The sequence below is a fragment of the Rhamphochromis longiceps genome, linkage group LG4 (assembly GCF_057381845.1).
Source record: "Rhamphochromis longiceps isolate RC_006_pf linkage group LG4, R_longiceps_female_GT1.1, whole genome shotgun sequence".
Taxonomy (NCBI): Eukaryota; Metazoa; Chordata; class Actinopteri; order Cichliformes; family Cichlidae; genus Rhamphochromis; species Rhamphochromis longiceps.
In genome coordinates, this window is record NC_140560.1 from 24233626 (window position 1) to 24256256 (window position 22631).

The 22631-nt window shown below is 41.8% G+C and overlaps 2 protein-coding genes across 4 annotated transcripts in view; one reads left to right on the forward strand and one right to left on the reverse strand.

Moving 5' to 3' along the window:
- Nucleotides 1–18218, reverse strand: part of coro7 (coronin 7) — a 105570-nt gene extending 87352 nt beyond the window's left edge. Inside the window, exons 1-7 of one of the 2 annotated variants that reach the window (XM_085403984.1) lie at nt 18200–18218; nt 15008–15104; nt 14468–14548; nt 14229–14299; nt 13027–13213; nt 11872–11948; nt 7385–7435 (exon numbers count right to left, since the gene is read on the reverse strand). In XM_085403984.1, the coding sequence (XP_085260110.1) occupies nt 7385–7435; nt 11872–11948; nt 13027–13213; nt 14229–14299; nt 14468–14540 (459 nt within the window). In that variant the 5' untranslated portion in view covers nt 14541–14548; nt 15008–15104; nt 18200–18218. Of the gene's footprint in view, nt 1–7384; nt 7436–11871; nt 11949–13026; nt 13214–14228; nt 14300–14467; nt 14549–15007; nt 15105–16678; nt 16886–18199 lie in introns of those variants that run through there. The other variant, XM_085403983.1, reaches the window with a different exon arrangement.
- Nucleotides 17182–22252, forward strand: dnaja3a (DnaJ heat shock protein family (Hsp40) member A3a). 2 transcript variants are annotated; one of them, XM_085403988.1, is made up of 12 exons: nt 17182–17440; nt 18455–18597; nt 18684–18767; nt 18871–19077; nt 19216–19368; nt 19450–19597; nt 20206–20270; nt 20386–20514; nt 20606–20721; nt 20805–20902; nt 21060–21192; nt 21449–22252. In XM_085403988.1, the coding sequence occupies exons 1-11, from the start codon at nt 17197–17199 to the stop codon at nt 21176–21178; spliced, it is 1506 nt and encodes a 501-aa protein (XP_085260114.1). In that variant the 5' UTR covers nt 17182–17196; the 3' UTR covers nt 21179–21192; nt 21449–22252. The 2 variants fall into 2 exon arrangements, with proteins under 2 accessions (XP_085260114.1, XP_085260115.1); XM_085403989.1 differs by lacking the exon at nt 21060–21192.
- Nucleotides 22253–22631: the final 379 nt, after the last annotated feature.

A 22631-nucleotide genomic window follows, 5' to 3' on the forward strand; every position in this document is an offset into this window, starting at 1 on the left:
TGCACATGTCCAACACATCTCAACCTTGCCTCTTTCTGTCTCCACAAATCTCAACCTGAATGTTCGCTCCGATATACTAACTTCTAATCTTGTCACCTGTCTCCTACTCACTCACATACATTTATTCTATCATGTTTCTACTAACTCCTCTCCAGCCTCTAAAACAAGTGATATCATATTTATTTAACAGTAAACATAGGATTTCCTTTATAATCGTGTCAGCTCCTGCTTCCAAGGTCAAACATGAACTATGAAACTCAACTTTGAACAGCCAAGTGTTCTTATGGTAAATGGACTGGTTTTTATATAGAGATTTTCCTCTCTACCTGAGCACTCAGCGCTTTATACAACATGCCTCATTCAATCATTCACACCCACTCATATAAGCACTTTCTTCTACCTAACATTCACATACATTTCGACAGATGTGTCACAGGACAACATCTTGCCCAAGGATATTTAGCATTCAGACTGGAGGAGCCAGCGATCAAACCACCAACTTTCCAGTTAGTAGATGACCTGAGCACCAGCCGCCTCTCTTATCAAAAGCATACAACAAAAACTAATTGAACTTGGAAGTGCAATTGTCTTCTTAAATTCAATTTGGAAAATTAAAGCCAATACATAGAAAAGAAGTAGCACAGTGGTGTAGTGCTTAGGACTGTCACCTTACAGTAAGAAAGCCAGCTGGGGGCCCCTTTGTGTTGGAGTTTGCATGTTGTCCCTGTGCCTGTGTGGGTACTCCCCAGGTACAACTGCTTCCTCCCGCAGTCCAAAGACATGCATGTTAGGTTCTAAATTGACCATAGTGTTAGTATGTGATAGACTAGCGATCTGTCCAGGGTTCACCCAGCGTCTCGATCAATAACAGGCTCCAGCTCCCCACGACCCTGAACTGGATATTTTGTTAAGAAAATGAATCAATGGATGGACGAACATATGAAATGCTGACTGCACATTTTGCATCAAGTCACTGCACTGCAGTATCTTTCTGCATGTGTTCACACTAATGAACTATAACAACACAGATTTCATAATTTGATATCAGCTGATTGTTGCAGTCCTTCCATAATAACGGTTGATCCAAAATCCACACATCACAAAGATTAAATCTATGGGAATAAAATGTACTAGAGTGAGTTAATTTCACCTCAACCGCTCTTTCTTATGCACGGATTAAGTCCATCCATTTCACATCACGTCTCTGAGTGTTTCTCCTTCATGGCTGTCCCTTTGGGTCGACATCAGTGATACAAACTAAACTATTCTGCAGCAGTCAAAGAGCTTCTTTGTGCTGCCTGCCAGAGTCCACACACAATCTAAGCTCATCATGCCTGCCTGTAGTTTATTCAGCCTGTAATGAGTAATCTGAGAGTGATCGCACATTTTCCAAACACACACACACACATATGCGCTCTTATTTTTTCACAATTATAAGAATTCAAAGAAACGCAGATAAGACGGACATCCAAGTGTAGTTTATTATGCCTGTAATTATAAATACAAGAACGGCTAACACAGAGTTCATTCCGTGTAATTTATAGCGGGATATAAAAGATGCTATAGCACTGAAACCACTTTGCTTTTCCTTGGCCCTGCCCAGTGTTCCCTCCTCAAGTCCAAACCCACGGCAGCCCATGGTCCTCTCTAATTTCACCCCAAGCAGCAGAAGCTCGAGCTGAAAAAGAGTAATGTGGCCCCCAAGTCCAGCAAACCATTCCCTTTTCCTGTCTCCCTCCTCTTCCAGCGACCACAGATCGACAGCTCTACGGCCAGCACTGGCCCAAAACTATGAGGGGTATTTTCAGCACTGTAATTTAAAAGACACATGGTATACACACAGGCACAAAGTCAAATACAGAACCACACACTCAGCAAATACACAGCCATTGGGGATAGATCAAAAGACAAGAGAGTGGAGAGGAGACAGAGATGCCCACAAAGACACGTGGCCCATTAGGATCAGGTCAGTGTGCCCTGAGTGCCGAGTTTGAGGAGTCTTGTACTGAGTAGCTCAGTACAGGAAAACAGGGTGGAGGCCCAGCAACAAAGAGATGCGAAAGAAACTCATCTGTAAACAGGAGGCCAGTATTGGGATGTTATGGCAGGGAGGGTAGAACCAAGAATAGCAAAGAGATTTTAAAAAAAAATGTTTGTTTGGTACTTGATGATTCACCACTTTGCTATGCTCATGCTGTGTGTCATTTAATTCTGGAGAGAAATCCAAAGATTCAGTTGATTTTGATATATGTTACCATTTTAAAGGCTTTACGACACAAACGAGACGGCTTAACTAGGATATGTTATATGCCCAGTGAATGTGTGGTTAACAGATTTTTGCTTTAAATCATATAATGTTCTTCGGATGACATTAGTTGGCGGTTGATGTACTATTTAAAAATCTATTTGTAACTCTTAAACCCAAACGTATGTTGAAGGATATCTAGAAGTTTATCAAAAAGCCCCTTTACTTGGAAAAAAATAAAAGATGTCCAGAGGAAAAACGAAAAAATTTAATCTGAAATTGAACCCGTCTTCCGTGCGCCAACTACCTAACAACTGTCGCTTGTGCACATACATACACACTTGCACTGATTACAGATGCAGTATATACACTGCTCTTTCTGTCCAAGACCTTAATTACCCTGTGCAGTCTTATTTCCCATAAATACAGCAGGAGCAGGGCTGTAATTAGGGCCTATATTTACTCCACCTGGCTAAGGGAGAACCCAATTCAGTGCTGGCCACAGGGATGAGCAAGCCCCACTCAACTAGGCTGCCTTTGGAGGAACCAAGGCACCAGCTGTGTCCCAGCTCATGGTTCTGGATGCTGTGGAGGATGAGGAGTGCCTCGCAAAATCCAATCAGGTGCACAATAAAACCTGTGTCACAGTTCCTAATACTGTATTTGCTGGAATGATCTCCACAAAATACTTAATTTGAAAGAATTCATCCCATAACACAATAGAAGCTGTTTCCTAAACCATCTTTGCAACCCATCTCTTAAACTATCTCATCTAACTTTTGCTTGTCTGCTGCTTAGGATTCTTAATTCCTATTTTTCTTATTGTTTGCGTGTGAAGTCCCAGTCAACTACCCCCTAGCAAAGTGTTTATGTATTGACTGGTTGGCAAGTTGCAGCTGGAGGTGGCTGGTAGCTGCTGTAAAATTGCTTCCTAAAGCCCCACTCACTCCTAGTGGCCTAAACAGCAGTCTATGCCCCTCTGGCAACGACAGGTTGCTAGGGAAAACTGTGTATTCGCTGACCAGATGGTGAGTTGCTGAAGGTTGCCTGTAGCTGCAAGATTAAATTTATTGCAAAAAGGTATACAGTGCTGTACAGAAAACCATGTTGCCATTGGTTTGCATAGCATCAGATCGCCACGGTAACGTACAGATGCATAGAGGATCAACTCTGGGTTCAGTATCTACTGATTCTTTGATATGAAAGGTCAGGAATTAATCCACCAACCTTCTGACCGTTTGATGACCTGCTCTTTCAAATGAGTTCTTAAAAGTATAATGCAAAGTGGAATTCAGCTGAACCGTAAACCTCTTTGCAACCGGTTTCACCCAGTGAAAGGCATGAACCTCTAGCAACCACACACTAACTGGTTGGGGAATACAAATTCATCCCTAGTAAATAGTAGCCACCTTGGTAGTCGCCGACCCGCGTCTAGGACAGTGTGATGGGGGCTTTTACACTGCATGTCATTTAATGGTTTTAGCAGGTGAGCTGCATGGCACTCCTGCTCTTCTAATTTTTTAATATTTCTCTTTAGCCTTGTTCTTGTTTTCGCAAGAGCCACCATTATAACAAATAACTCCTCATTATTACATCTACATGAGCGCACCTGCTTTTTGAGGAACCGATCAATAAGCCTGCATTTACCTTGAGTTATTTCTCATTCCTGTGATATATCCAGTGACTGTTAACTACCTAAAAATACCTGGAAAATACAAATTTCTTTTGCAGTCCTTAAGGGAGGAGGAGAATAGCCAGTACAATCACTTATTGGATCAGCACTACACAGATGAGTGTTGCAAATGATACGTCGGCTTCCTTCCAAATTCGGGCAAAAGAAAAACATTTCTGTTAGATGTATACATTTCACTTTGTTTACTCCAGGGAAATTCGGATTGAAAATTGGAGAAACTCGTGCTTTACCCTAATGCTCCCCAGCTTTCTTACAATATCCTTCCCCCAGAAGTCTTTTCAGAGAAGAGTTGCGGCGTCTCCTGATGAAGACAACTGACTGGCGCTCAAGCAGGAAGGAAAACAGACCTCCCAGTGAGGTTACAAATTCGCATAGTTTGGCCATTTCTCTGCCCCTCTGTTTACTTTGTGGCCACAATGGCCGTTCCCTGCCATCGCATCACATCTACAACAACAAACCATTGAAAATGCAAAGTGGAGAAAGTGCTTGAAAATGCCTTCATGTCAGAAACAAACTATTTTGTGGAATCTCATCGAAACCACTCATGCAATGTGAAATGTTGTGCTATGTTATGTTTTATGGTGTCGAACTGCTTTGTGGCTCCCACTCTTCTCTGCATCAGAATTACTGCACTCATCATGTTTCAGTGTGTTAAGGATTCAGCACCCACACCCTTCAGCAGATCTGGTGCTAATAGGAGTGGCAGTGGCTCTCCCATTCTTTTGACAGAGAAACACATCTGAAAGCTGTATGGGTGAGGTTCTGCCCACTCTTCAGAGGGCCCAGACCAAAGCTTTTCAAAGCAGGACCTTCTGGTTTTCTGTTATAGAAGCAAAAGAAGAAAGGGAGAGAATGCAAAACCAAAAAGGCAAGAGCAAACCCTCTCATAACTTTGATCTGGATCCCAGCTCTCCTTGGTTTGAGGTGGTGAATTAATGTGCTGACTACAGAGAATCTCAGTTTGCTGAATCACATATCTGCACATATTAGTAGTCTGCGAGGCAAAGACACACATTAATCAGAGAAAGCAAAGAGAGAAACAAAGAGGGTGGAGAGGCTAGCAGACTTGGCTCAATGGTCTCTGAGTGTCCTTGCGGCAAGCAGTCTAAGAAAACTTTTTTTAAAGCCACAAACCATTTTTGAATTGACAATTTTGTTGCAGACCAGCTGGGAGAGGGAGGGATAAAAAGAGTCTAAAGGAGTCTATCATTAGCTTCTTATATATCTTATACAGAAAATAAAAAAGAAGAAACGAGAGTTAAGCAAGCATAAAAACAAGAGTAAACCTTCAGTCTGTCTCCTACTGTGGTTGCTTACTACATTAATAAAGATCTCTGACAATAGCTGCACTGCTTAGATAGAAAAGTGTTGACAATGCATTTGTTATCTCTTGTAATAAAGGAAGTAATATGGAAGATGTGGCACAGGGAGAATGTGACATAATTTAGCCTTTTTCTAGCCATATAATACTCAGTCGTTTCTAGTCTTAGCAAATGCTCTGCCTGTTTTTTTTTAAGTTTTTCATGCCATAAGCTGCTTTTTAAATTATTTTGATTCCAGGCCTTATACTTGACCATTTTCAGAAGAATCTTTTTAGTTTGTTAAACCACTTAACACTGATCTACGAATCATTCAAACATTAAAAAAGACACCAGTCTACCCATGCATTTTAAACTTACTCTTTAAAAACATTCTAGTGAAAATGGAAAAATGTGAACGTGAAATGGCAAATATAATCTTGATTTTGAACCCCTACTCCCAAAAGAGACACATCAGGTAATCATTGTGAGTAACTTTGATTCAGTTCTGAACAATACTCTGAGAGGAGCAGCAATTATTGTTGTGAATGAACGGATTGTTGATAGATGCCTCTCGACTGCATCCACTGAGCTCATCAGGTCATCGACCAAATGAGCTAAGACTCAATCAAAAAATGTATGTGGATAAAAAATGATGGAATCTCCAGGATTATTCAGATGCAGCAGAACTGGGAAGAATAGATGTGAAGTGCAAAATCTGTGCAGTACTCGTTTAGGAAATTTTTTTTAAACTGACCCAAAGACCTTGCCTTTTCACGTATTTGGTTCTCCCCATTCCTAAAATGTCCTAGTGCAGCATATCCCCGCCACTAGGAACCACTGGCTCCTACTGGAGACACTGTTTGAGACAGACAGACTACCCAGCACTGATTTAATCTAAACTAATGACACCCTTTGGCTGCACCAAGTTGCCTGGAATATCATATTTTCAGGCAATTTATAGCACTGCTGGACACATCTTCTTAAAGTCTGCATTGGATTTCTGGGGAGAAAATCCTCCTGTGCAGAAAATTCCAACAGGCTGCAGAACAGCAGTGTGCTAAAATGACATCAACACTGAGACACCTGATGTAAACAACTGGGTTCAAAGACTGGAGAGAATCAGCTCATGTTACCTCAGAAAACAGACACCCATTCACTCCATTATACAGGCAGTAAGACGTGTGGCACAAATAAAATCATCTGCATACCCTTTCCTTTGCTGCCTCGCTGACTTCAGAGACATACCTCTGAAACTGTAACCCTTACATAAAGGTCTCGAAAGATTCAAAACAAATAAAGAACACATGGGCGAGTACATACTGTGCAGTGTGAGCAGATACAAATGTCTTCACATGTTCGCAGGTGCATGAACCCACAAATATGCTTCACTTCCATACAGCCTGCTGTGCCTTCCAGGTATTTCTGTGATATAATATATTAAAGCTGCTGCTTCATGTTGTGTTTTTGCAAGATTCTTTATATTTACAAATGTGAACAAGAGACCATCAGGCACAATACTACCCCAGTAATTAAATCAGCCTGGGAGGTCCACTGTGGAAATGTGTGAGATTATTTGCACTATACTGAGCTGCCTCTCGCAACACTCACTCATGCCTCCCCCACTTCATCTTTTCTTCCTCATCCCCTTAGCACACAAATGCCCTACCACTCCACTCCCTCATTGCTGGTGGATAAAATTGGCTCAAAGCTGATTGCCAGTGGAGGAGAAAGGGGAAAAAAAGGAGGGATGAGGGCTGGGATGGGTACCCGTGGGAATTAAAGAGCAGCGATGACATCGTGTGCAGCACTTCCATAAATCAGTAGTAGATGAATTACTGTGAGTGGCCAGTGGTGAGCATTCTTGGTTACTGTTAACATGTTTGTCACTAGATGGAGTGCGGGAAAGTAAAGGGGCTTATATTACAGTAAATGGCAGTAGAGCACAGTGACAATGAACAGGGTGGTTATTCTACCAATAGGTACTTTGAAGAGAGATGATTTTCTATTTCTTCTACACTGTAAACAAAATCCCACGCCACAAAAAAAAGCAAGAAGTGGACCACAGTTACAAGTGTTACAATGCCCAGAGAGCAGCTGCAGTTGTTCCTTTGGCAGCATTGTGATGACTTTTTACTGGAGACTTACCTGAACAGGTGCCAGCTGGGCTCGGGGATCAAACACGCGGATCATCTTATCCTATCCAAGCATTAAAGAAAGAGAGACTTAGTAAGTCAATTAGCAATATTAGAAATTTTTATTATTTTTGATACATGACACAAATATTAAGAGGGCCAATTTAAACTGGGACTTTTTAAAAACCAAAAAAATTATGTCTGTGTTGTAATTTCCTCTTTTTCCTTCTGTGGAAAAAAGCTCAATGGAAAGGGGCTTTTTTTTAAGTATTTTTAAAAAAAGTCTATATATCTATAGTAAAATTAAGAAAGAGCAACACAAGCTCTCCAAAGTGCCCTTATTCATCAGCGTGATCTCACTGATTCATTGTTAGCAAATGCAACCCAGTGACCTCGCCGTGGCCTCCCGTGCCGTGACCCCGGCCAGCCCAAACATGCATTAGGCATCAATCAAAGCAGCCAATCACAGTGGCTCCTATGTGATTGGAAGGAAATGGGGGCTTAATGGGATCAAACTGTGACTGTGAATGTGTGTCTGCAGCACAACCGTGATCACCGCAACGGCCTAACGTGAGGAGCTGACAGCAGGCAATACTCTAAAGGCAAAACCATCGGCACTTTTAAAGATATACTATGCTAACTGTGATGCAGTTAAAGTCACAAAAAGATGAGCTCTGTGCAACAGAATATAAATAAAGAGCTACATTTTTCCGATTTTTTTAACTTGAGTAGTAAACAAGGGTAATAACTAACGTTCTGCTTCTTTCTCTGCCTCTCCACTCGTGTGTGAGTGAAGCCCACCCACGAGTATGATGGCCCAAAGCTGTGTCTTCAGGCCGCTGTGACCTGGGGCTAAGCCAAAGACTCAGAAGGCAGACATACACACAAACACACCCACATGGGCCACAGCCCACCTGCTGCCAAAATGCCAGATTTGGTCTAAAACCAATCTATGAGCTCTAAACTATCTCTAAGTGGTAAAGATTTATTTGTGGAGCTTATTTTGGGAGATAGTAAGCTGGTGCTGCCCCTAACAATTATGTCCATGATTTATTTGAATTATGTTGTGAATGCTGAAACCTTCAATGCAAACCTTAAACCTTCAATGCAAACACATACATGCCGACTCTCTCACATAAGATATGGAAGAGGACACCAGCTTGTGCAAATACACAAATGAGAGGTTTCTCACATACAGATGTTCTCCAGCAAGCAAACGCGAACACACACACACCTTGTTAAGCCTATGACAACAACAACACATATAAACTTTACCTAAACTCATAAATGCAGAGTGGCCAGATAGCCTTGTGTGTGTTTATGAGTGTGTTTGTGTGTGTGTGTGCTGAGAAAGCTGCTGTATAATCAAAGTGATGGAGCCTCATTCTCAAGCTGCTGTTAATGAGTTTTCGCCACTTGTGTGTTGCACACAACTTTCACATGTGTGCAAACACACACACAGATGCTGGGAATCTTCGGCGAGGGCTGCTCTCTCACTCCAACTTCACTCATCAAACACACTGTCCTGCCAGCTTGTTGTTTCCCATGGTTACTAGTGTAGTGTAACTGTGACTGGCAGTTTGGGATCACACAACCTTTTAACCAGTGATTCTGTGCTCTGTGGGAGACAGAGCACAGATAAAATTCAAAATTCAAGGTGAACCGTGGGGCATAAACCCACAGACACCTCACTTCCAGACAGCATACCACCCAGGCCCGTCCATCATTCAGATAAACAAGGGCCTACCTCCATCCCTGCTCACACTACCTGTGGGTTTCATTGCACTGAATGCTGCCTTTCTCCACAGTGTGTCATAAATACACATCTCTCCAGGTTCAAATGAGGCCTGTCATGATTCTTGCTCCTCAGGGTGGTGGTCTCCCCTTCATCTTCCCCCAACCCAGCCCTGTGCGCAGTGTTTACCCTACAGGAGGGCTGGAGAGATTGGACCCACATGTTGGCAGGCCCTATTTGCTTTAATAAGCTAGATTGGGGAGACTGAAAGGGGCCTTTTGGTTAAATGACACCAGAGCCCAATGGGGCAAGAACCTCAGAGGCCTCACAGCCTCTGATCTTGCACCCCACCCCACCGCCACACCTCTGCACACTTGTTTCTGAGGTGCCTGGTTCTTTCCGTCTAAGTCTCACTTTGGACAGAAAGGCTTGTTAGCTCCGGTGAAGGCTATTATCCTGTCAACTTAATGTCATCATTTGGACACAATCCATGACTGCTGGATTAATTTGTTACTTGTCAGAGCAAAGACAAACAAAGGGAGCCTGGGCCAACAATGTTACCTGCTAATTACATGCATGTGGCATATTTCTGTGTCAAAGTTTATTTGGTCTCAAGCTCAAGTAAGCTCATTAAGTATTTGTCATATTTTCATATCAATCACTTAATTTGAGCTTTTAGTAAAGTTTACTCTAGTGCATAATGTGACAGTTAAAACAGTGTACAACAGAATAATATTTAAAAAATGATCCCTGGGCTCTTTCTATATTCAAAATATACTCATCAAATAATTCCCTCTAAACTTATAAACTTCTATTCCTAAACAGATTTAAACCACATCCTTTCTTCTTCTTTCTTTGCCTAAATTATTAACACCCAAACAGAAAACCCTTTGGCCATAAAGACACAGCTTTCCAGACTTCCTTTCTTGAGCAATTAATTTAGTTTATTTCATGCTTTTCCTATAAACCACATACCCAGTGGAGATGTCAAACAAGCACTGTTCACCAGATTCTAATTCTTCTTATTGGGTTTGGGGCTCAGGGGTCAGGTGGGGGCAAGACAAAACAAAGGCCTTGATATATTTATCCTTTGTACGCAGCTTGTTTCCATTATTAGAGCCTTTATTGCCAAGAGACTGAAGTTTCCAGTCTGATGAAGAAAATCTCCACAGGCCTTCTGTTTTAATATGTTAATAATGATGCCAAAAACATTAATAAACGGTAAATTACATCTTTTGCTATAAAATTGGTTTTCTAAATGTATCCCCTTTTCCCCTCTAAAGACCTGCTCAACAGTTTCTGATCTAATGTGTAATGTGACCCCCACCCTTTTTTATAAGTTTGACCCGTGTTAACAGTTTTCTGAAATTAACTCATATAAACAGATAAAGTGCAGCAATGTTCAAAGTGGGGCTTTCTGCACTCAGTGTGAGACACTGACTGCATCTAGTGGTCACAAACCACAACTGCAACTAGAGCAATCAACCCTCCGTCCATATATTAGAGGGTTACAGCATTCACTTTAAATCACTGTAACGTACAGTCACAGTAAAAAGAAAGTACGTCTATGATTTAATGCATTAGGATTTAATGAAAATAATCTGTCCCTAAAAGGGTCTTAATATTTAGTAAATACAACCCCAGATGAATTACATCACACGATATATTATTTTAATGTGACACTATTATATATTTAACAAAGTCAAAATGCAGAAGCAGTATGTGAAAAACTGAAAACATCTTTACTGATTGCATAGGAATTAAGAGAGTAAGTAGCAGCCACGTGCTGCTAATCAAATGTACTTGATTAATTGATCATCAGTAAGTGTGAGCACCTCCATAAAAGCAGAACTTTTGTCAGTTTGCTCGATCAGTCCAAAGAGGACATCAATTTCTCTGAACTTACAGAAGCTGTTTTTGTTGCTCATCAATCTGGTTATAGAGTCATTTCCAAACAATCTGAAGTCAGTTCAGTGAACTAAAGTATTCGCAAGTGGAAAACATTCATGATTGGTGCCAATTTTACCAGCAGTGAAAGCCCCAGTAAATTCAGACTGTACTGACCTTGGGGTGAACTGACTTTAATGTTCAGACAAACAGCAAAAAACCCAAGACCTCTATCTTAGACTCTACAGGCCTCAGTTAGCATGCTAAATGGTAAAGTTCAGTAAAAGGGATGGGGAGGGTTGTCTTTCTTCTCTAAAAAGAACATGCACGGCATTTCAGCAAGAACATGTGATACCAACTTTTAAGCACAGTGGTGGAGAGGTGATGCTTTGGGCTAGTGTAGAAGTGACAGGGCCTGGACATTTTGCAGTTATTGAGTAAACCATGGACTCCTCTGTAAACCAAAGTATTCTTACTCAAATGTGAGCCCATCTGTCTGACAGCTGAAGCTTGACCAAATTTCTATCATGCAACAGGACAATGATCCAAGGTGAAAGACCCAAGGTGTTACAATGGCCTAGCCAAAGTCCAGACCCCAGCCCGACTGAAATGCTATGGTGTTACCTTAAGAGAGCTGTGCATAAGAGAATGCCCATAAAACCTCAATGAACTGAGTGGGCCAAATTCCTCCACAATGATGTGAGGGACTGATAAAGAAAAACAAGTACTTCAAGTTATTGCTGCTACAGCTGGTTCTACAAACTGCTGAATCGTGAGGTTTCCTTAGTTTTTTTTTTTTTTTTTTTACACAGTGCTTGTGCATTTTGGCTTAGTTTTGACTAAGACTTAACATCCTGTTCAGGTTGAGCTGTCCTCACCTTGCAGGAGGAAGCCAAAAGAGATCCATCGAGTTTCCAGCCGAGACTCTGCACCTGGTCACCGTGCTGCTCTAGAACTGCAAACATGCAATGGATCTTTTAAAGTGGTAGAAACTGGAAATAATGTTAATGTTAGACAGTGACAAAACAATGACAAAGAAAGTTAAAATGGTTTGGAAAGAAAGAGGGAAGCGAGGACAGACTGACAGCACAAACACAGACAAGACAAAAAAGAAAACAAAACACACACATCAATGTAAAGAGGTCACTTCATGAAAATGCAGGGAAGAGATGAGGCCATAAATCAAGCACACAGTGTTCAGAAAACACAACAATAAAAGTATGAGTGGTTTACACCTTTCACCAGTGTAGGCATATGTAAGAAATTCAAAGCATGGCACGTGTAAGCTGAAGTGCCATAAGTGATCACAGCATAGCTTGTGTGAATCATTTCACCATGACACACACCAAAAAATGAAGGGTGCTCTTGTTAGGACAGTGCCACACAAAGTAAAAGTGAAGAGCGAAAAAACAAACAAATAAACACAAGAACCCAAACACACGCTCACTTAGATGCACATTTTCTCATTCAGATCTTGCTCCTTGACCACACATGGAAAGAAAACTACAAATGAGGGCGATGAAAGACACGGTGGCAGGTTGGATCAGCAGTGAGCAGCAGCAGCCAGGCCAGCTGTCATGGGGGGGTGGAGAAGGAGGGACACAGTATATGTGTGTGGGTTGGGGTTGTTTTTTGTTTTTTTGTGGGGTGTGGGGTGGGGGGGGTGGGGGGGGTGAGGCCAGAGGATAGTGATTATATTCTGAGGCCAATCCAAGGAGACTGGGGCCAGGATTGCAAACCAAAACATTACCTCTGCTGCTCCAGCACTTAGACAGAGCCACAGGGCTGTAAAACGTAGGCAGTGTCAGTGAGAGAGTCTCCAACACAAAAAAAGGGCAAGCACTTCACTCCACTCCATATATAAACTTTTGTTACACACAGAAACAAAATGCGGCACATTTACTGACAACTAACTGACACAGACTGAAATGTTACATGTGAAAAACAGCACGGCACATGATGTACGAACAAAGATTTTGAGATTTGTTTCAAATAAAAAAATTTAACTGTGCTCAGCTGCTGGTTGTAGTTACCTGCTAGCGGTGCTTCCTGGCAGTTGGTGTCCCAAATCTGAGCAGACTTAGTGGTGCCAACAGCCAGCAAGCCAGAGGAGGTGGGGTGGAAGAGCACCAGCTCGAGCCTGCCCTGACCTGGCCGCAGGGTCAGCTCTGGACTGCTGGACTGCTCCTGCGCCAGATCACACAAACGCCACAGCTTCACCTGCGCACACGAAAGGACTAAAAATAAAGATAATGGCTCTTTCTCCCTCTTCCTGCCATCTCTGTATCCATTTCAGGGAAAAAACAAACCTTCATCCCTTTTCTCCCCCTCTCCCTCCTCTTAGCAAAACAAACAATACGGCTAGATCAGGTGATTCTGAATCCTCCCTTAGTTACACTACAATAGGCCTAAGCTGCTGGGAGGATTCCCATAATGCACTGAGGGTTTCTTCTTCACTCACTCACTAAATGTGTTTATACATGACTCTGCATTTAATCATTAAGTATTATTATTGTGTGGCTCTCTTCTACAGTGTGTTTTTTGTCCTCTCTCCCTCCCCTCACCAACCGGTCATGGCTAGGCTAAGCAACCATAAGACTGCAGGAGCTGTGGTTGTCTAGCCTCACAAAGGGAACAAACTGTGTGAAGAAGATCAAAACAGCATGTAATTAAAATATCAAAGTGTAACATCAACCAGGCCGTCAAATGATGTATTTCTCTAAATGTTGAATAATTTGGGGTCTGGGCTCATGTTATGTTTCTAACATCAATATCAGATTACATGAAAATTTATGAAAAAGAGTTTATATAAAGTCTAGTTAAGTCAGGAAAAACACACAATTGAGATCACGTTTCCCAGACATTTTCCCTGCTCAGCACAACCAAGCTGGTGAAACAATATGACGTGCTGGCAAAAGATAAGAGGAGAGAAAGTGTTTTGCAGATGCGGGGCATTGCAGATCACTTTGGTTCGTGTGTGCGGCAAAAGTTGCATATCTTTACGGGTCTGTGAGGTAAACCGAGCTGCTGAGTATGAAGACGCAGGACCCCGCTCAGCACATTCCAGTAAGCTGGGGCACCTGTGGCTGAGAGAAAGGAGTCTTCAAAACGTTTAAATAGGAAAAACAATTCAAAATCCTGGCAGGAATAACAAGGCCTGAGACGATGGAACGTTGGCTTATGAGTATATTTGAACGAACAAGGTCAGAAAGAAGTAGGACACTGAACAGCTCACCGTTTCATCTACTGAGCATGTTGCCAGGAGACTATCATCAAAAGGAGAGAAGTCCATGTCAGTCACAAGATCTGACAGGAGAGAAGGAAAATTAATTAATAGACATTAGCATAAGATATTAGAACCAGGTCATGTGTCTACTTTCACTTCTGAGAAACATCATGTAGATTTCTCATGTGATTTCTGTTTTTAAAGAGTTTAAGAGGCAATCAAAAGGATTAAAAAAAAAAAAAAACTACCAGAATGGCAGGAAATCTGGGTGACAGCCCGCTGGCCGTCTGAGCCTGGTTGGACTGAAGACAGGCCCAGCATGCCTCCACCTGTGGACACGTACAGCAGACAGGAAATGTCAGGAATTATCCTTTCAAAAATTCAAAATGTTCCTTCTAACTGTGTTTGATTTTTAGGTTATGTTATCTTGATATTCTGAACTTGGGTAACAGCAGTATAAACATGACTCATACTGTAAAAAGTGGATACTTCTATCTGACAAAGATAAGCCTGAGTAAATTCAAATGTATTTTTAACGTGATGATTTTATTTAAGAAGCGGAAAAAACAATCGATCCAAACCTATCTGGCCCTATTTGAAAAGTAACACCCCACCCTTGTTAACTCCTGATTTAACTATAATTAACCACATTTTTGAAAAGCTGAGTTCAGTTTCAGTAATCAACCCAGGTTGGAAAACCTTACAAAGACATCAGGAAGGGGGCAAATACCTTTTCACAGCACAGTATAAGGGAATGTTACTGTTCTGCCAAACCTTTATAGTCTTACCAGCCTGCTCAGTATTGAAAGCCACCAGCTTGGAACTTGCTTTGATGTGGTTGCCCTGGGAGGCAAAGGAGCCAGCATGGACATTGTTGATCCACTCCTAGTGGAAACACATGGGTTTAATAATGCGCAAGCATAAGTCAATGCAAAAAAGACCACAAACAACCATCTCCTCTTTGTTTCATAATATTAAGCCACACACTGTCACAACCATAAAAAAAAAAGAAAAAGAAAGCAAACGCTGCAATAAACAGGAAGGATCTGACAGAGAGCACACACACATGCACGCATGAGTGGGAAGGAAGTGGAAGTCCTCCCTGCTTTGCACAGCAGAGAACTCTTAAAACTCTTTCATAACATTAACAAGGCAAGAGCAGCTAGAGGAAAGTGTGTCTGTACAGCATGCTCCAGTAAGTACTGCTGCGCTGCTATTCAGGAAACTAAGAGCAATCCTGATGGTCATTCAGCCGCTAAAGGGCACTTTGACAGCTCCGACAGCCTTGCAGAAGAGATGTATTGCTGCTCTGTTCATTCATTTCAAAGCACTCTTTGCATTTATTGCAACAAAACTAGACATGTTTGTGTCAAAAGCGAGGTAGACAACAAATGCAAATACATCACACTAGAGGCCGTTTCAATCCCAAACAAAATCACAACATATGACTTAACTTAAATTCCTCAATCTAAACCACATATAATGCTGATTATTACAATAACTGAGTCTATAAAACTTCTAGTTATATCATCTGAAAGACAACTTTATGTTCACTGGTCACTTTCTTTCACTACCTTTTTTAAATTCCTCTGCAGGCCTATGATTTGAAGTAGCTTTGACATAAAATTGCTTTCTTTTCTCATTCTAGCCACATAATCCTGCATCTCCTCTTGACCAACATTTCACCCCTGCACTGAGTATAAAATGTCAGCACACAGACACATGACTTCACATTAAATCTGCTCTCCGGTGCAAAGGGCTAGTTTAACATTCACAAGAGCAAAGCACCACCTGCTGTCTTAAACCCCGGGCACAGATTTGTAGAGATACCACTGTTTCTGTGCATGCCAAGGATTGCCTCGGCTTTAAAAATAAAATAAAATTAAAAAAAAGCTGGGGATTACATTATAATATACACCTCACAAAGCAGAGCTTTAGGCGTTTAAAGTTGAGAAAGAATTGGTCCAGATTTGTATGCAAGACACTGCAGTCCAGTCCAGACATGTCAACAATTGCAATCTGCAGGACTACTATCACTGAAAAAGAGGCAACTGTGGTAGTTATATGGTAGTTATATTATTATTATTATTTTCCTTTCCCAGTGGGGAAATTTTATATTTTTTCCCATTGGCTGAAAATCGGAGCAATCAAAACCATATAATACTGCAGCAAAGAGCTAATAAGCTATTTTAACACAAGTATGGTGATGTGCATCACCACAGCATCCTATCACGGCTGACAGCAGTGTGCAACCACAATGATTTCAGTCTTCACTAAGAGCCCACAGAACACTTGCATCTCCTGCTCTGAATGCTGTGCAGATTTCCAGATGCAGGAAGTTCAACATCCCTTGCAAACACGCAGGCGTTCCCCACAAAAGAGCACACCACAGAGCTAATTACCAACGCTAACGCTAGCTAGCAAATCTGCACCTATTCTGTTGCTCGCAAGCTACTCACATCTTTCTTGGCAATTTTCGGAGTGGTGTTTTTGAATTTGGAGGTCTTAAAGCGATTCATGCTGCCCTCTCAAACTGACTTTCGTGCCTTCCGGGTGTCTGTGTCGAGGTGGCTGGTACTCGGCAAAGGAGGGTTCCTTCTACAGCTGACAGTTCAGCCTTGCCGCTTAAGTGTTCGCTCGCTTTGCTCCACGGAGCTGTCCGACAGGGCGGGAGATTTGTTTCTGGATTGTTGCTGTCTTCACGCGCTACGCCGTGTTGCAAAAGGTGTGCATCCTCTTTCGTTTGTCACTTGTTATGTTCGATATACAGAGGAAAGTCAGGGGAAATTGAATAATTTTAGCCGGTCGTGATTTATATGATGTGACTTCTTAAGCAGAATTTATTTAAAAAAAGAAAAGGTGATTTAAGTTAAATTTTCAAAGCTCATATTTTCTTGAGAGAGTGACATCTCGGATTAAACAGAATATCTTTGGGGGGGGGGGGGGTTTAGTGGGAGACGCCCACTGTTTTCCGAACATGCGCAGAGCGTCTGGAGCGGCGGCCAGTGTAGCAATGATGGCGTCCTCGGCTGCTCGTTGCTCCTCACGTTGGATTACAGTCGCCGTGTCTTCAGGACAGCGGAGAGCTGTCAGTGCTATTGTGTGCTCTGGGCATGGAGAAGTCCGGAGTTTCTCTACACTGCGGGCCGAAAAACTGTGGCGCGATGGGAGCCTGGTGTGTGGCGGAGTGGGGAAAGCGGTGACATTGAGAGGGCTGTCAGGTAAGAGCTGTGTTAGCCATATGGTAGTAGCCTTAGCTAGGCTAGGCTAGGCTAGGCTAGGCTATTCTAGGCTAATTGTTTTGAAGTTCACTCGAATGACGCAGGGTAAGACAGCTAAATAAAAGTGCCCTCATGACGGCTCAAGCAAACACTGAAGAAAAGACGAGCTTGGAGACCGGCGCATTTTTATGATGCACTCTCAAAGTTGATCAAATGTGATGCAGTCAGTCTTGCATACTTTGCAGCCATTAAGTTCAGTTTGCAGGAGACCGATGCCGGTGTTACATTTTGCTGTCAGACTGTAGATTTTGGCCTGGTCAGTAACTTAACACTAACATTAGACCTGTCAGTTTGACTAATTCACATGCTCCACATTTGGAGGGGGCTTTAGGGATCTGTGTTGTTTCTAGAATCTTCTGTCAGTTAGGGTTAGTCTAAGGATGCTTTCCATTCATGTCTTTTAGCATTATTTGTCACCTACACTCGCTAACTAACCGCAGAAAACAATGTTAAACACACTAATTAGTGACACAGTTACACAAACACCTACAGAAATATCCACAGCTTACTTACATTTTTATTCCACATCTTATTTTTCAAGAATTGTGTTATTGGAATAATCCCACAGAGGAAACCATCTAACATGATCCACAATACTTCTTGTACAGTGGATTTGTGGACAGATGAGCCACAACTTTAACTTTTTAGTTAAAAATGCACCACTGCATTTGGAGAGACATCTCATTTATCCATACATACCTCTTAGGATCACAGTGGGGCTACAGCCTATCCCAGCTGATATAGGCTACACCCTGGACAGATTGTCAGTCCATCACAGAGCTAACGGAGAGACAAACAACCACACATTCTCAGATCCACACTCTAGTGTTATTTGGTTGTAGATGCATCCAAGTTTTACATTAAAGCTGTCCTCCATCTGGTGTCTTTTTACTTGTCTGCATTTCTCTTTAAATGTCTTGAAACTGTACTCACACCTTTCACCCTGCTGAACAGTTCCAGGCCTCAAACCACCAAACGCTGTCTACACTCAGTCCTTTCACACAAGTGCCCCTGCCAGCAGCAAACAGGACTTTTACCAGGTTCTTGGGGTACCTCGCACAGCAACGCAGAAGGAGATCAAGAAAGCCTACTACCAGGTCTGTTCCTGCCTGAGATGCAGCTTGAACTGAGCACAGTAGTGTTTGCAGTAGCTGACGGTGTGTTCATGTTTGCTGTCCCTCAGATGGCTAAAAAGTATCACCCTGACACCAACAAAGATGACCCACAAGCCAAGGAAAAATTTGCTCAGCTGGCTGAAGCTTATGAGGTTTGGTTTTGGGCATTAATTCTACTCTAGATTTGCTTTGCTCATTGAAACCTATGAAACATCTCCAGGTTTTACCATTATTACCTTACTTTGTTCTTCATAGGTTCTTAGTGATGAAGTGAAGAGGAAGCAGTATGATACATATGGCACAGCGGGCTTTGATGCAGGTCAGGCGGGTAGAGGACAGCATTACTGGAGTGGACATGCCAGCAATGTGGATCCAGAGGAGCTCTTCCGCAAAATCTTTGGAGAATTCTCTGGAGGCCGCGGCTTTGGAGACTTCGGCGCCATATTTGATCAGCCACAGGAGGTTAGAGGGATATTGTGAAATAGGGTGAAGTGAAGACGAGCGATTCCTTAGCTGATTCTAATTGAAACAGTTTATTTTATCAATCAGAATGTCCTCTTCTTACATGTTTTATTTGTTTGTTTTGCCTCCCTCTCATAGTACATTATGGAGCTGACATTTACTCAGGCAGCAAAGGGAGTCAACAAAGAGATGTCAGTTAACATCGAAACAGCCTGCCAGCGCTGTGATGGTAAAGGCCACGAGCCAGGCACTAAGGTGCAACACTGCCACAACTGCAATGGTTCTGGCATGGTAAGAGCTCCAACAATCATCTCGTTTCTATCTCTTTTTTTTTCCAAGTGTGTTATTAAACATTAATTTTCCCCGCTATAGGAAACAGTAAATACTGGCCCATTTGTGATGCGTTCCACATGTCGGCGCTGCGGTGGCAAAGGCACGGTCATTTCCACCCCCTGCAACTCTTGTCGTGGCACGGGACAAACCAAACAGAAGAAGACGGTGATGGTTCCTGTGCCTGCAGGTCAGTCACACTCAAGTCTGTTTATCTGACTACTGTTTACACGCTGCAAATACCTCAAGGATATGTTTGCATTCATTTTTAATGAGCAGGACCATGTGCCAAAGCAAGCTTTGCTATAGGCTGTTTCACAAAGTTATTGAAACATTGCCTAAAAGGGCAGCTTCACTGATGAACATTGAGTAAAAGATAGTTTAATCACTCAGAATTTGAAAGAATGCAAAGATAAAATTACTCTTAACTAGTTAAATACATAATGTGACTCGAGTAATGTAATCAGGGTTATTTTGGCTCCTTTTTTGTCCGTATAGTTATGCATATTAAATTGAAAATGGTCTTGTGCCAGAAAGTTAATTAGCTCTGTCCTAAATGTATAATTAAATAGTTGTGGACTGGAGGATAGTTTATCTCTGTATTGAGGTGTTTAGTCTAGAAAAACAAAATAGACATTTAATCTTAAAAATTTAAAGTATAAATGTAAGCGACATCTCCTCCTTGTACCTTTTAAAGCCTGCTGGTGTTGATCTTAATGGGATTATTCTTTGAGATGGATCGTTCCACTGTTCAAGTTAAAAGTCGTTTTAATTGATACTACATATTATGCCCTGCAGGAGTGGAGGATGGTCAGACCGTGAGAATGCCGGTTGGAAAGAAGGAGATCTTCATCACATTTAAGGTGGGTATTTGTTGCGCATCAGTTGCTGCTATTTAATGCTAATCTCATAGCCAGACCTTCCAGAAGGGTTTCCTTCTGAGCCTCTTTAATGGGATTGCCGTGTGATTGTGACCAGGTCCAAAAAAGTCCCATATTCAGGAGGGACGGCGCAGACATCCACTCTGACCTTTACGTATCCGTAGCGCAAGCCATCCTGGGCGGCACAGCGAGAACACAGGGCCTATATGAAACTCTGAATTTATCTGTAAGTAGAAAGTCTTGTTACCCGAATAACAACAACTTTGGGCAACATTTCAAACACATTCAGTGTAACAATTGACTGGATTTGTCTTTAGATCCCTACAGGCATCCAGACAGACCAGAGGATCCGCCTGTCAGGGAAGGGAATTGCTCGAGTCAGTGGCTATGGCTTTGGAGATCACTACATCCACGTCAAAATTAAAATACCCAAGTAAGACTGCACTGACATCCTTGCAGTGTAATTTAAAAATGTATTAAATCACAATAAAGCTAAAACCTTGTTTTCCTGTATAGGAATCTCACAGATAGGCAAAGAGCTCTGTTGATGAGCTACGCTGAGGATGAGACGGACATAGAGGGGACAGTAAATGGTGTCACTGCCACCACCACAGGTACACAGCTTCATCTGGTTTCCTGCTTTTTTCATTACCTACTTCTACCTTCTTCTGTGGTTTTTGCTGTGTACTTCTGGTCCACTGAAATAAGATTGAGAAAGGAATTTCTGCCTAGTTGATAAACCTGGCTGATGGAGTATCAATCTCTGTCCAGGTGGGGGCAGCAGTGGTAGGCGGTCTGAGGCAGGGCAAAGAAAACATGACAACAAGGCAGAGTTGAATCAACAAGTTGGCTTCTTCTCCAAATTAAGGAAATTATTTAGTTCGTCCTGACAGCCACAAACCAGGTAGGACTGGTTACTGATTTATGTTCATCTCTCACTGAACCTTTTCTCGTGCTGTTGTTCACAAACAGTAAACTTTTTTAATATACTTTTTTAATACTTTGTTATCTGGTTTGTGGCTGTCGCATAAGAACACAGTGCATTTAGCCAGTTTAGGGATGTATCAGGTGTCTGCTCCTTATCTTTTCAATTTGGCTGTTTTTCTTGTTGTCTTAAGTTCTTTTTTTTTTCTTTTCTTTTTTTTTGCTTCCTTTTCAAGGTAAAAGATCTTCCATGAACTGAGAGCCTCCATCAGTGTGTCAGAAGACAAGTAGGAGGACAACGGAAAGAGGAATACTGGGATTTGGACAACTGTAGTTCTGGATGGAGTATTACAGACCTACCTACCCAGCCCTGTATCAAAAACCAAGAGGATTATGCACTTTGTACCTCTGCCAAAGTGGATCCTGGAACAAGAGACCTCTGTCGAGCATCCATAGAAGCAATGATGATAGCAAACACTTGTAATTTCTTATGTCAATGTTAGTTTTCTATTCTTTATCAGAAGAGAAACATAACGGTGATAACAGCATCCACATGCGCACAAATAAGTTATTGTATCCACAAAGACTTCAGGTGCAGTCTAAAGTTTTATTCAGGGTTAAACAATCCTGTTATTAATCTTTCAGTTCTGTATGCATCAGTTGTGTTTTCATGCTTGGGCTTCTCCGCTTCCTCAGCGCTGCCAGTCCTGGCAGGATAAACATCAAAATAAAGTTTGCTGTGGTGGGCTGGAGGTGTGTCAACAGTGGAAAGTAAAAGTCTCAGAATTATCATAGAAGATCGAACTGAACTGTTCAAACTGTGAAAACTGATTTATTCTGATCTGTCATGTTGCATTATGAGAGAGAAATTGATTTTAATCCTCAACCACAGTCCACATGTACATAAACAGCTGTAGAGCATACATTAATGCATCAATGTGCTATATAGAAGAGATACTGTACAGCTCTAATAAAGCTAGGGCCCAGAAAAAAAAACTTTTATGTAAAGTACAGAAAAAATAAAGTTCACAATGCTTTGACTCTGTCTGCACCTTAATGTTTAACATGTCTTTGTATATGCACTGATCGTTTCATTAGGTACACCCGTAAACAGAGATGCATTACAGCGCTACTGCTCCGGCACTTTTACATTTTCACTTTTTGTTGACATTGTCATCTTTTTATTGTGTGGAGGGCATTTGTCAGAGGCAAGATTTAGAAAAGTCAGCACAGGTATTAACAGCTGTACTACATAGCTGTAAGAAATAATTGGTAAAAACTTTAGATAATATTATAACCTAACAGAAACTAAAACTAAAGAGAGTTCCTCTGTTTTTCAAGTTCATTTTTTCCCCCGAAAGTAGTTTTTATATTGTTTTTCAGATCTAGTTTTAATTTTGCCTCATACCCCCTCAGGGA

Bases quoted from the DNA above. Each gene is read 5' to 3' on its own strand.
- dnaja3a (XM_085403988.1), top strand. From the start codon at position 17,197: ATGCGCAGAGCGTCTGGAGCGGCGGCCAGTGTAGCAATGATGGCGTCC. The intron at 18,768-18,870 runs GTTTGGTTTTGG...TGTTCTTCATAG, and splicing joins AGCTGGCTGAAGCTTATGAG to GTTCTTAGTGATGAAGTGAA. The intron at 20,722-20,804 runs GTAAGACTGCAC...TTTCCTGTATAG, and splicing joins GTCAAAATTAAAATACCCAA to GAATCTCACAGATAGGCAAA.